Genomic DNA, 14,347 nt, shown 5'->3' with positions numbered 1-14,347 from the left:
GTAGTTATATTATTTCATATTTCAAATTTACTCACAATTTCAGAATTTTCATGGCACTGACGTTCTAATCTTACAGATAATGTTGCATGCTAGTTACACCTAAATTTAATAAACAGTGCAATATTTACAAATGCAAGGGAAGAAATGGAAGTAATATCATTTGTGGTATTATGCTAAGCAATCCAGAAATGACTATTCCATGATAATGGGCTACTGTATGGTCCATGATTTCAGGGATATCAACAAGTCCTGTGGCACCACAGCTTTTTGGATCAAGATTTCTTTTTGGTATCTGGTAAAATATAAGGGTGTTTTTTATTGTTTTCCCCTCTCATTCTCCCTATTTCCATGAGCTTTATAACACTTAAACAGATCATTTGTTGGCTGAAGCCTCTAGGCATCGCTGAACTTTAAGATAATTTAGTTGCTGGTCTGTAGGAGAAATTTTAAAGAAAAGAATAGAAAGAATAGTGGGATAAATTACCATTACTGACCATCCAAACCTTCATGCTAGATACATGAAAAAGTTAATATTGTTGATTTGAATTTCAACCAGGCATTTTTCATAATCTCTTGGAAAAGCTAATAGGCAATGAAATGGCTAAAAGACCAAGGGTAAGAGAAAAAGGAAGCGGAAAAAGCACTAACCACGCAGAGAATGGACAATTAACTCTGAATCATTGAGTAGTGGTAAGATACATTTCTATCACAATCAGGTACATCATCGGAAGACCTCATTTAGTGGCTGGTAAAATGTGCGGGGAGGGGCAATGCCCTGAGAATGTTTGAAGTTAGGGTCCTGAAAAACTTGTCTTCATTTTGAAAAATCACTTACTCCATCCTTTTCCTTTCCCAGCCGATTAAAAAAAAAAAACAACCCAAACACCTCTTCTACAACCCAAACACCTCTTCTGCCTATGTTTCAAGGTAAAGTATATTTTTAGGTAACAATCTCGGTAACAAAATGAGGAAGCAGGTGCTTTTGGGGGAAGGTCACTTGTTTGATGATAATGTTGATAAAGTAATCCAGACAGGGAGGCAGATTTCCTTTCTGGGCTGTCTCCAACCTCTTTTGTGGAGATGGAATACGGTTTCAGTCAAAGATCTAGTTCTGTACTCCGGGAAAGTTGTTCTTCCTCTCACTTTCCCAAATGGCTGCACACACACCCCTTGTCTTCGCTGATCTAGATTTGTAAATGGGAGAGATTTCTCTATCCTTATGCATCAGTTGCTTCTCGAAGAAGAGCAGTGAACTGAAGATTAACAGGTGCTTTTTCTGCTCTGATGCGTTGTCTCCAGTAGAAGATCCGTGTCTTTCCCCTCTCCCTGGGGTCTCCAGGGTGCCTGGCTCCCTCTGTCCCCTCCCTCGGTTCTGCCCTGGGTATCCCTCTCTCCTCTTCCAGATCCTGGCACTAACCTCACCACCAAGTCCCGGGATGTAGGTTGGGAGGGGAAGGAAGAGAGGAGAAGAGGGAAAGGCGGGGGCTCCCAGGTAATTATTGACAGACTTGCCCACTGAGGGAAGCAGAAGTGGGCGAGACTGTGGAGAAGGCGCGGAGCGCGTGCAGGGGCGGGGAGGGAGGCAGGCGGGCGCAGAGATAAAGGGGTCCGGCCTGGGAGCGAGGGCCTCACATGCACGCTCCCCTGCTACCCCTCAGGTAACATGAGCCCCCACGCTCGGGCCAGGGCCGCCCCTCTGCGGCTGACTCTGCCCCTGCCCCTGCCCCTGCCCCTGCCCCCGCTGTGCCTGCTGTGCCTGCTGGGCGGCCGCTGCTTGCGCGCTGATCCCGGGGATGGCGTGCAGACTTGGGTCAGCTTCAGCCGCGCTCCGTCGCCCGAGGCCGCGGGCTTCCTCCACGACAGCTTCCCCGACGGCTTCCTCTGGGCGGTGGGCAGCGCTGCCTACCAGACGGAGGGCGGCTGGAGGCAGCATGGCAAGGGCGCCTCCATCTGGGACACCTTCACCCACCGCCCCGCTGCGCCCCCGGGGGACCTCCCTCCCCAACTCCCAGCCCCGTCCCACTCGTGGTCCTCACAGCCCTCTTTGCCGCCGGCTCCGCCCCGTCCCGCCACGGGGGACGTGGCCGGCGACAGTTACAACCATATCTTCCGCGACACCGAGGGGCTGCGCGAGCTCGGGGTCACCCACTACCGCTTCTCCATCTCGTGGGCTCGCGTGCTGCCCGGCGGTGGCGGCGTGGGCGCGGGGCCCCCCAATCTCGAGGGGCTGCGCTACTACCGACGCCTGCTGGAGCGGCTGCGCGAACTCCGCGTGGAGCCCGTGGTCACCCTGTACCACTGGGACCTGCCCCAGCGCCTACAGGACATCTACGGAGGCTGGGCCAACCGCACCGTGGCCGACCTCTTCAGGGACTATGCCGAGCTCTGCTTCCGCCACTTTGGCGGTCAGGTCAAGTACTGGATCACCATCGACAACCCCTACGTGGTGGCCTGGCATGGCTATGCCACAGGGAGGCTTGCCCCTGGTGTGAGGGGCAACCGGCGGCTGGGCTACCAGGTGGCCCACAACCTGCTCCTGGTGAGTCCCGGGGGGAGTGGGGTGGTGTCAGTCCAAGGAAGCTTTGCAGGACTGGGGTGGGGGGTGTTGGGGATGGGGGAGGGCCGGGGAAGGTGGAGCGCAGGGAGAGACCTAGGGACCACCTAGACCTAGAGCTGGAAGGGACTTTGGAAGTCATCTGGCCCAAACTTGGCCCAAACAGGTGAGGAATCTGAGGCTTAAAGCGGGGAGATTGGCCCAAGGTCACCCAGTTCAGTTACAGCTGGAGAAACTAGTTGGAAAGGGCTTCGATATAAAAGTAGAGTAAAAGAAGACAAGTGTTCCAGATGTTCCCATCTGAAAATGAAGCTAGCATAAAAAGTTGTGGAGGTACCAGAGCTGGGAACCTAAGGGACCAAATTATTAATAGAATTAAGAGGAAGATCTTGAAGGCGTCTAATACAATTTGGTCCCTTATAAATGAGAAAAGTGAAGTAAAAAGTTCACCAAGATAGCAAGCATGGGAGTTGGGATTTAAACCTAAGTCGTCTGACTCCATTGCTAGGGATCTTTTCAGTGTACTTAGTTCCCTCTTCAGCAACCCAGACTTAACAAAACTGGTACTAAATTGGAACAGGGTAGGGAAGTAGTGAATCGGGATGAGTCAGAATAAATGTATTGGATCATGGGATTTAAACTCAAATAGACATAATGATAGTAGTAATAATAATAGTAATAACAACTGTCTTATATACCTCATTTGACCCTAGAGATCATCTACCCTGGTACCCAACAGCTCATTAAGAGGTTTAAAGTGCCTTTCCTGGTAAGAATACCTTTGGGATCACCCTGAATTTTTGTATTAAGCAAGTCCTAGAGGTTTGGGAAGGGTTTGTGGGGTTTTTGTTTTGTTTGGAGTTGTATGTTTTTTACTTATTTAATGATTGGAGAAGAAAGAGGAAGTCCACCAGACAAGTTTTTCAGAAGCCATTCACATAGTCAATTACCAGTCTTATGTAGTGGGTAGATATGGGATGAATTGAATGTTGCCAAGAAGGGCAGGATACATTGACCCTTCCAAGAAAAAAAACCACTCTAGCAAGTTTTCTTGTTCATACAGTAAATAAAATAGTTTCAAAATGACATCTCAGGGGTCAAATTGTACTTGAAAGTATCACCTGTGGCAGAGTGGCAGAACTACTTGAATTACCATTCCAAATATCTTTTGGTTCAAAATCTCATAGAAAATCTCAAAAATAAGGTCAAAACACACATTTTGTTTTTTATTGTACTATGATTGTTGATCTATACATACTAGTTTCTCTGCAGTGTCTCCAGTTTTGAAATCTTCCACAATGAATGAAATAAATCATATTAACCCACTACCTGATAAAAATTAGTTTTAACAGTAAGTTGCATAAAATTTTAATATAAAAAAATGGTAAAAAACAAACAGTCCCCCCAGTGGAACAATGGTTGGTAATGGGTTAAGCATCATACTCTCTTTTTCTTTTTAGGTAACATTTAATCTTTTAGCATAGTAGCTCTGTGCTGAAAGGTTTCAGCTCATTGTAAACATATTATTTAGATGCCTAGAGTTTCTACAAATATTGCTCTTTTTTTTTTACAAAAAATATCTTATTTGCATTTTACATATTTGTGAAAGTTATTTAGTTTTCATGTAAAGCTTATGCTAAAAACTTCTGGTTTGAATGACTTTTAACATCTATGGGTTTTGACTAGATTCTAGATCAAGAACACTAATAAAAACTTTTTTACCCAAAATTTTGTTTAGAACTAAAAGTGAATCAGTTCAAAGATATAGCACTAGGATGTCACAGAGTTGGACTGATAGTGTTTGTAAATTACTTTATAAAGTGATCTTCAGGTTTTAAATAATGGCAAGAGCAGCTTCTTAAAATCTGTTCCTCACAAATGGCACTAAGCAGTAAATAATGTTGAATGTTTATGTGTCTATTGATTTTTTTTTTTTGTATTGATGTGCCCATTCTGTTGCCATATTCCTTTAGAGAATACTTTTTTGGTCTGTCCATGGACCACTTCAGTCAGAGAAAGGATGTGAGGACGACTTACCTCTCTGTTTCTACTTGCCATTGGAGGAAAAGCCAAAAGCCAAAAGCCAAAAGCCAAAACTTGAACCCAGTATTACAGCTTAATAAGGAGTGCTTTGGATGAGATATCATTGAGTAATATTATAATTAAATCATCAAATTCAGACCAGAAAAAAAGATAAGATACTGTCATTAGTTTTAAGGACATAAGCAAGCAGTCCATGGAACGCTTGGAGCTCCATACTTTGGGGAACCACAGCTATAGATAATTATCTCAGCCTGTATTGTTAGTGTCTATTTTTTTCTCATGTACAGAAATGGTATTATCTTCATTGAAATAATGCCTATGCCATATATAAAATGAGGAATTTTGTCTGCGTCATTATATATTCCACATTTACAATCATCAAAAAGTATTGAGTTGTTAACCCCCCCTTTTTTTATTAACATCCTTACTGCTCATGTTTGTGAAACCTTCACACAGAAAAAAATTACAGAGTAACAACATATCCTTCATTGAAACAGTAGACTTTGAAACTAAAGGAAATTAGTAACAGATGAACACCTATTTTTGCTGATGTTGCAAATAGAATGTTAATGGCTATAAAATATTAACAATTTGAACAGAATTTGAAATTTGGACATCTTTTTCTTAAAGAGAACAAATTAATTGACATCTCAGATATCTGGAATATTCTAATTATGTAATTTCTGGGAAAATTTAAATGGAAACAAAAATTTACTTTTGTGTCACAGACAATAATTACAAGTGATGATATAAATTACATCTGTGAGACTCAATGATAGAATAATAAGTTTGAAGGAGATGGTGTCCTTATTTTGCCATACATCTTTCAAGTATGGAGAAAGGTAAAAAAAAATCTTTCTCTTTCATGTTTGGGGATTGAATGTCTGTTTGCTATATATCAAAAAGAAAATTGTTTTTAATTCTTTCAAAAGCACAAATTCCCAAGAATACTGATCAATTAAAGACAACATGGAAAGAACATTTTTTCCTAGCTATTTTGAATTATTTAGTCTTAGATTAGAGAGGTCATGGATTAGATTGGATAGTGAGCTGGCCTTGAACCCGGGAAGTCCTTGGGTTCAAGCCCTGCCACTGACCCATACTGTTAACACTCTAAAAGTTTTATGTCACAGAAAAGGTGCTGACCTGGATTGGTAGAAGGAATTTTCTCTCTAGGAGTTCTCTGTAGTAATGGAATCACAGGGTCAATCCCTATGTTTTAATCTTGGATGAATTTATTTATATACCCTGGACATACAGAAGTATGCTAATCTTATTTTTGATCCTATCCTGTTCATTACTGACACTTTTTACTTAAAACTTTCAATGTAGTCTCAAATTAATATTTTGATGATAAATCTTTTTAAATTTTAAACTCACTTATTAACAATTTTTTCATTGTTTGCTTAATGATTTATTTCATAAGCTAAATCCATCTTTAAATAAATTCATAAATTTATTAAATTTATTAATATTTAGATTCCTAAATATTAATGTGTCTGTCTTAAATTTTTAATATCTTCTTATTTTTCTCAAAGTATGGCACTTAAAGCTAGTATGTCAACCCTTTATAAGTGGGATTGTTTCATTTATTGTATTGGTATTCCCAGTAACTGGCGCATACTATGTGCTTAATAAATGCTTTTTGATTGTTGATTGATCCAGTGAAATTCAAGTGAAACCTGACTGTTGGTAAGTAGAAGTAGGATTACTTATGATCACCATGAACAAAAAGCATTTATTCCCCATTTGGAGGGTTTCATTAGGTGATGTGCAAATAAAGTCTTGATCTTAGAATTTTGGGACACACTGTATTATTAAATAGACATGACCCATAGTTTCTAGAGTAAATGCTCTCAACCTCGTTTGTATCATGGACTCCTTTGGCAATCTGGGGAAGCCTATAGATTGCTTCTCAGAATGTTTTTAAATGCATAAAATTACAAAAGAAAACAATTACATTGAAATACTGTTATCAAAATATTAAAATCAAATATGTGATATAGTAACATGTGCTTTATTCAATAAATAATAAAGACATTATATTGAAAATGTAGGCAAGATGTCTTGGTGAGGGGGAGGGAAGGGAAGGAAGGAGAAAAATTTGGAACTCAAAACCTTTCAAAAAATGAATGTTGAAAATTGTCTTCATGAGTAATTGGAATAAATAAAATATTATTAAATAAAAAATTAATTAAATTTAAAAATGAACTATAGGCAAGTTAAAGGATCTAGTACCTATAGTACTTTAGAAGTAGTAAGAGGATAAATAATATTTCAATATAGTTGCAACATCTATAATGAGAAATAAAAATATCTGATTTCTATCAGCAACAGTCACAGGTACTACTAATATTACTGTGGTATGTTGCCTCTATTTATAATGGAAGAAAATGCTAAATTTCAAATAGAGGTTAGTGAAACAAAGATGTTATCTTTTTTTCTCTCCACATTCATAGATCCTTTGCAGTCTTTCCAAGGACCCCTAAGGAGTTTGTGGATCTCAGGTTAAGAACTCAGGTTAAGCTTAGATCATATCTCTACACAGACATTGTATTTCGCTGTGGCACAGCTAATAGAATAATTTTGATTCTATATGTGATTGTGAAACAATTTGCATTGATTGTCAAGATGGCTAGAGAGAATTGGTCAGAGTTGTAATCTGTTTATTTTGTGAATGGAGACATTCAGTATTCACTACAGTCACTAATCATATTAATTACCAATTGTAATTTGCTTCCTGCTTCAACCACTCTACATTATTGATTGCTTTTAGTTTATAGGTTTTGTCTTATTTTTCTCTGAATTAGTTTTAGCCATTTTGCACTTTGGATTTGGGATTTTAATTTCTGTGTGCCACCATCCCACTGGATTTCATATTTAGAAATTCCTCTGATTTGTATGTTATCTTCTATTTTGAAGGGCAGTATAGCATCATAGATAGAGCGATTTACTTTGTCAACAGGTATCTTGCAGTTTGGAATATCTAGATTTAAGTCCTTCTGACATTTAACAAACTCAAAAATCACTGTAGTCATTTTTAGTGAGTGCCCCAGACAACTTTATAAAAATAAACATTTCAGAGTTGTAGATTGGTTAAAATAATTTCTGCACCCAAGAGTTCCCCATTCTGATGAAAACACAAGTTTGGAAAACAAAACCAAGCCACCACAATCCTCACTACTCAAAGATTTGTGGGCTATGTGAATGTGACCTCTCCCTGGACCCCCACCTATTTTTAATTATGTTCAGTCTCTGAGTTTTTCATGTAGATAGTACCAAGCCCAACACAGAATCCTGCAGAATTTGGGTCTATCATTTTAATTTCAAAATCAAATTTGTCTGCTTTAGTCATATCTAAATTATGTCACCATCTCTGAAAATCTACTATTCCTTTCACAAGATTATCCCTGGATTGGTAGGGCTAACTAGGAAACCTGAATTTCCGATAATGGAGATTCTTAGGTAATTCAGTATGGTTGATAGCTCTCAGGGAAGCTTGATTATGAAAACTCTTGGTATCTAATTAATAACTCTGAGTGCCACTAATTAGAGTTGGGATAATTAATTTGCTCTGCTGGGCAGTGTTGGAAACTTGTCTTTTCCTCACGCTAGACACCTTCATAGTAGCATTCATGATTTGACTTACAACAAAGTAAGTATCTACATACCATGGTGAGTGAGATTTCCTGGCACCAAAATTATGTGCCTTTATAAAAAGTAACACTTCAGAAGGTCTTTTATTTTATTATTTCATTTCTTCCCTTTATTTCACCTAATCCTACGCTGACTCTGCCACAGTCACTGGGTTTACCTCAGGAAACTATCAGGAACAACCGAGGTATAATGAGATTTGCTTAGGTTTTTTTTTCTTAACAACTTTTCATGAAACACCAACATTGCCCTCCATAATATTCCATGGTAAACCAAGGAGAGCTTCCCAGACTGATGGACTGTAGCACTGTGGAATCTCATTTAGTTGGCTTGCTTTGCTTCTAGAATACCATTTTAATGTTTCTGTTGAGGTTTAGAGGTTTAGGGACCCCAGAACCACAACATGAGGGTCCTATCCAAATGAATTCCACCCAAGCCTTCTTTCAAGGTTTATTAAGGATCAGTCAAAAAAAAAAAAAGATCAGCCATATTGGCCAGACTCTTAAGGAATCTAATATTTGTGATACTCGTATTGACAAGCGGGATTGAACAAGTCTCAGTGGTTGGCTAGACTTAAAGAATGTAAGTGTTGACTAGACTTTAAGAATCTCTGCACCTTAATGAGACAAGATGGACCTTATATACAGAAAGACTGTGGGAGGGACCTAGGAGTGGCCAAGTAGTTTGGGGTGACTGGAGGAAAGGTCTGGGAGAAAGGGTATCTTGATGGGAGTGGCCAGTAAGCTGGGGTAACTGGAGGAGGGGTTTAGGGAGGATCTTGATGGGAGTGACTGGGAGGTCTAGATAGGATCTAGGTCTAAATAGGCTCAAGGGTGGGAAGTAGTGGGCCATTGAGAGGTAATAGACAATGGAGAGCTGGGCTAGGTTAAGGGTAACAGAATTGGGAGATTGGGTTTAGGTGATAATGAAAGTCCAGTTGAGTGGATTATAGCCTCTAGCAGGCAAAATTAGAGACTTCCTTGATCAAATGGGAGAATTCAAGGAGAGTTCAATGGGGATCCATAGACAAATGGGGCCCAAATTCTTTTGGGTGAGGGGCAAAGGTCTCAGCTTGGGCCCAAACCCCATCATTTCTACTTTATAATCTTTTTTTAAAAAAAAGTCTTGAGTAGTTTTTCAAAAGGAAATATATCATCTAAATTCTATAGCAGTGATTTTATTCCATTTAATGGAAATGATGATTTTTGTTCTTTTAGTCAGTACATTTTATTTTTAAGTCATAAAGGAAACTTAGGAGTGGGCAAGAATATGTCTTTGGAAAGAACAAAAGAGGAAACAGAAATGAACTACCAGAATATATGTTGATATTGAGACACTCTGAGAGTCCTTAGGATGCTTCAAATTATAGTTTCATTCTGTTATGGCACAAAATGACTTGCTAGAAGTATGGTATATATAGCTTTTGCATCTTTTATCCAAAATATACTAATGAAATCCATTTCTAGTGTTCAACTAAAGAACTCATATTACTACAAATTGGTTCCCATTGATTTTTCCATGCCCCCCTTTTCCCCTGTAAATTTGGTATCTCATTTTTTTTTTTTTAACATTTTCACAGATAAGCTATGAGATCCACAAAGAATATACTCAGAGATGAAATTTGCTATCAGGTGTGGACTTTGCTGGGTTTTCAAGGCCACAGAATTAACAATTTCAAATGATCTCTCCCTTCTAGCCTTGAGGTCAGTGGGACCTGCTCTGGGGGATCATTATTCCACCTCCCTGGGCCCTGGTGAATCAGGTCCCCGGGATTCAGTTATATCTCTTCCTCCGTAGGGGTGACCCTGAGGAGCTAGGAGGTTCTAATGCTATCCACTTAAGCCTCTATTCAGCATAATCCCTTTAGTATCATTTGCCAGTACTTCTATAGATTTATTTAATCAATGGATATTTCCTTGATATCATTGATAAGCAATTAGAATCAACTAGTTTTTACAAAGGAATATTTACTGAGAAGATTATTTATAAGAATTTTTACAAAGGAATATTTACTGAGAAGAATATTTACAAGAGCAGAAATACAAACATATCTATACTTCCCCCACCCTGGCCCCAAAACATTTACCCCTGGAAGAGTCCCTTCAAATTTAAAGTGGTTTCTGCCATTTGTCCCAAGTTCACTTTCTGATTGGCATAGGCACTGAACAAATCACTCTTTTGCATGTAGGATTCTATGTCTCAGCAACTGAGTAGATTTATTTATGATCCTTTAGGGATGAGTTAGTTCTTAGCTGGAGCAGCTCCAGCAGTCTCTGTCATGGACTCCCATTGCTGAACCTCCATTGACACCTGAGACCTTTCAAAGATGAGAAGGTCACAGCCATTTTGGCTTGATAATCATTCACCTAAGAGCAGAAAAGAACACAAACAGGCAAAAGAAACAAAGGTGCCATGTGTTCATGGCCTCGTGATGGTTTGGGAGAGTAGACTTCTGGTGCTATCTTTTTCCCTGCCTAGAAGTTTACAACTGTCCTTTTCTTGATCACTACCAGGAAAGAGAACAATTGGGTTCCTCCACTGGAATCTTTTTTTTATGCACACTCAGTTCCCTCTCAATAGTCAGTTGAAAGGCTTTAATCATATAGTAAATAGACAGGAAATAGTTATAGAATACCTGTACATACTGTGAATTAGGGATGGGCCCCCTCCATCATGTGCCATCATGCATTCCTGGAAGCAGGATCCTAAAGCATTCATGTGGGTTGGCAGCAAGGAGAGTACACTGCACATGCTCAAAAGACTGGTCATTACTGGCCACTCCATGGTTTGTATGCCCAGCTACCTACTGTACCACTTTGAATATAGCAAGTGCTTTTTAAATAAATATGTATTGAATTTTGGATAATGAAGTGTTTGGGCTAATAAGGACCAGATGGGACTTGTTCAGCACTTAGCACAGCATCTGGCACATAGTAGGTGCTTAATAAGTGTTTATTGAGTTGAGTTGAATGTAAAAAATCTTAGCCCTTGGATTTGATAAGACAAAAATACCTGAAACAGTTTGGATGAATATCAATAAAGGCAGATGCAATAGTGGTATTTTCATGAGAGTATAAAACACAGAACACTTGGACAGAAGAAAGAATTAGATGAAAAAATTCAGAAATTAGATAACAAATTTAGCACAGAACATTGCATTGTAGTGATGGAGAATTTCAGACATCCAGACATCTTCTGGAGCTCTCTCTGTGCCAAAGGCGGAGCAATTGATTTGACTTAGTGATCATCTTTCAAAAGGTGGAAAAAGCAGCAAGTGATGTTACTATTCTTGGCCCAATTTTGGTTGACAAGAAGGAACTAGTGGTAGAATAAAGACTCCTCCATCACAGTAAAGTCAGGTATAGTATGATGTACACCCTAGATGTTAGAAGAACAGATTTCAAAGGTTAAAGATGAAGGAAAGGTAGGCTTCATTGACCATTCTATAAGGGAAGTTAGCTTAAGATGGTTGTGAATCTCAAAAGAATGACCTTATGAGGATACAAGCAGAAATTACTAAAATGAGGAAGAAATGGGTGGGCTGCCCAGTGATTGATGCAGCTATAGACCAGCCAACTCAGATTTTTGCAAAGTCAAACAAAGCAAAGGCAAAAAACTCAGGATAAATTCAAAGGAGTAGTATGGTTCAGTAATGTTAATGTCTAGAACGAAGTGAGGCTAACAATGAATGTCAAGGACATTAAAATGGTCTTGTTTTCTTATGGAAGCAAGAAGAAGATGAAATTCAACCACTCAACTATCATTTTCCTTCTGTTTTTCTAAGGAGAATGATCTTTTGACTAGGAAGGATAGATCAAAAATAGTTAACATGGGTAAGACCCAAAGTAAACCTATCCAGATGGTAAGAGTTCTTGCCCTCAAGTAGTTTTAAATTACCAAGCACAGATGAAGTACATCTTAGAATAATGAAGGAACTGCCAGGTATGATACTGAATTGCCTTTTGAGATCTTTGAAAGATCTTGGGGAATCGGACAGCTGCCAGATGTCTAGAGAAGGGTTAATGCTCTGATTTTCATAAAAAAGGAAATGGATTGAATCGTCAAACTGAGCTGCTGAGCTTGACTTCTATTCCTGGAAAAAATTGTATAACACATGATTAATGAACACTTTGTGAGAATTTTCAAGTGAAGCAGTGATTACAGAAAGCTAGCATGCCTTTTGCCAGAAATAGGTGATGACAGACTAACCTAATTTTTTGTTTTAAAGAACTGATAGATCATGGGAATTCTGTAGATAAGGAGAATAATCTTTGGACTGGAAAGGATAGAATAAATATGGCTAATAGGGAGTTGATACCCAAGATAAGTAGGGAAATATAAGACAAAAAGACAGCATCTAACTGCCTTTGGCATTTGACTAATCCAGATTAACTGCATCCTCAGGCATCAAAAAAAATGGGCAGATTTATTTGTCAAGCTATTCTATTATCTTTGAAACATTGTAGGCAAGAGAGGCACCATGGGATTAGAGGACAAAGTCCCAATTTTCAAAAAAAGGAAGAGAATGGAATTCTCAAACTATAGACCAATGGGCTTGGCTTAGATTCTGAGCAAAATTCTAGAACTCATTTTTAAATGGAACATCTAGAGAAGGAAACAGAAGTCAGAATGACTTCTAAACTGGAAGATGTAATATATTGATAGATCAGATGAATGTTATAGACATATAGGCATATTACCTAGATTTAGCAAAGAATTTGACAAAGATACTTGTGTAATTCTTATGAACAAGATTGGAGAGATGTGGACAACAAGATAGTATAGTTAGGTGGATTTGAAAATAGCCTGTATGAGTAAATGAGATTTCCAAGGGTGATTATATAGGGGAAGATGACATTTGGTAGAAGGGTGGTGGGAAAATTGGCACAAAAATGTGCCGCTGGTAGAACTGTAAACTATTTCAACTAACCATTCTGTAAAGCAATTTGGAATTATATTAAAAAATTCATTAAACTTTGACCCAGCAATATAATTATTAAGCCTATACCCCAAAGAGATCAAAGAAGGAGAAAAATTATATGAGAAGGGGCCCACCATCTCCACCAACTGCCAATCAACTGCCACACACAGGATAGGCAACCCACCTTTGCTTGTAGCATGGAGTTATATTGAGGGAAAGGCAAGAAGGCAACATGTGACAGAAGCCAAACTATCTTCATCACTGTGACCACTTTCTCTCCTCAGATGGAGACAGTCCAGACCCTTGAACCCAAGAGCCTTGTGAATAGCAGATTTTAAGCCTACTGGCCTCAGCTATTATCTTAGGAAGTAACTCTATGAAGATGCAGCCAGGCAACTGCTCCTGCCAGTGCTATAGCCACAGCTGTTGAAGACCTAGAAACTAAAGATCTTACCACTAAATGCCAAGGCACTGTCAAGTAGTTTTACATCAGAAACTGATCTTATTTTATCAGTGGAAATGACTTTAAATAAGAGGCACTAATATCTGCTTTGCCACTATACTCTGAGGACTGTGGGACTTTTACATCTGACTTGTAGCTAACACTTTTCACATGTATTGTTTCCCCCATTAGAATCTTAGCTCTGGGCACAGGGAAGGTCATATGTTTCTATTTTTATCTCTGTTGCTTAGGACAGTGCTTTGCACATAAGGAGCAATAAATACTTCAAACGTGTAAAATATTTATAGCATCTCTATTGGCAAAGGACTGAAAACTAAGGGGTTGTTCATTAATTGGGAATAGTTGAACAACTTATTTACATAAATTTAATGGGATATTATTAATGCTCTAAGAAGTTAAGAAAGGAACCCTTTCAGAGAAACTTGGGAGGACTTGTATGAACTGATGCAGAGTGAAGTAAGCAAAATCTGGAAAAATGTGTATTAACAACATTTTAAAGAAAAATGACTTTGAGAGACTTAAGAATTCTAATCAATGTAATAGTGAGAAACTAAGAATTCTAATCAATGTAATAGCCAGCCACAGTACTAGGGGATCAATGATGAAGCATGCTACCCATCTCCTTATAGAGAGGTGATGAATCAAGATGCATAGTGAGACATACATTTGCAGCTACAACCAATGCACACTAATGCCCTATTGATAGAACTGG

The 14,347-nt window shown here is 39.0% G+C and overlaps 1 protein-coding gene across 1 annotated transcript in view; it reads left to right on the top strand.

The window, feature by feature from the left end:
- The first annotated feature begins 1,663 nt into the window (after positions 1-1,663).
- The window catches only part of KL (klotho), a 55,537-nt gene continuing 42,853 nt past the window's right edge, over positions 1,664-14,347 (top strand). Inside the window, exon 1 of the mRNA XM_027835240.1 lies at positions 1,664-2,539. Coding sequence (XP_027691041.1) covers positions 1,664-2,539 — 876 coding nt within the window. The remainder of the gene's footprint in view (positions 2,540-14,347) is intronic.

This window comes from Vombatus ursinus, unplaced genomic scaffold (genome assembly GCF_900497805.2).
Source record: "Vombatus ursinus unplaced genomic scaffold, bare-nosed wombat genome assembly UNPS02014813.1, whole genome shotgun sequence".
Taxonomy (NCBI): Eukaryota; Metazoa; Chordata; class Mammalia; order Diprotodontia; family Vombatidae; genus Vombatus; species Vombatus ursinus.
Note: the sequence above shows the minus strand (reverse complement) of the source record. Positions and strands in the feature narration are given on the sequence as shown.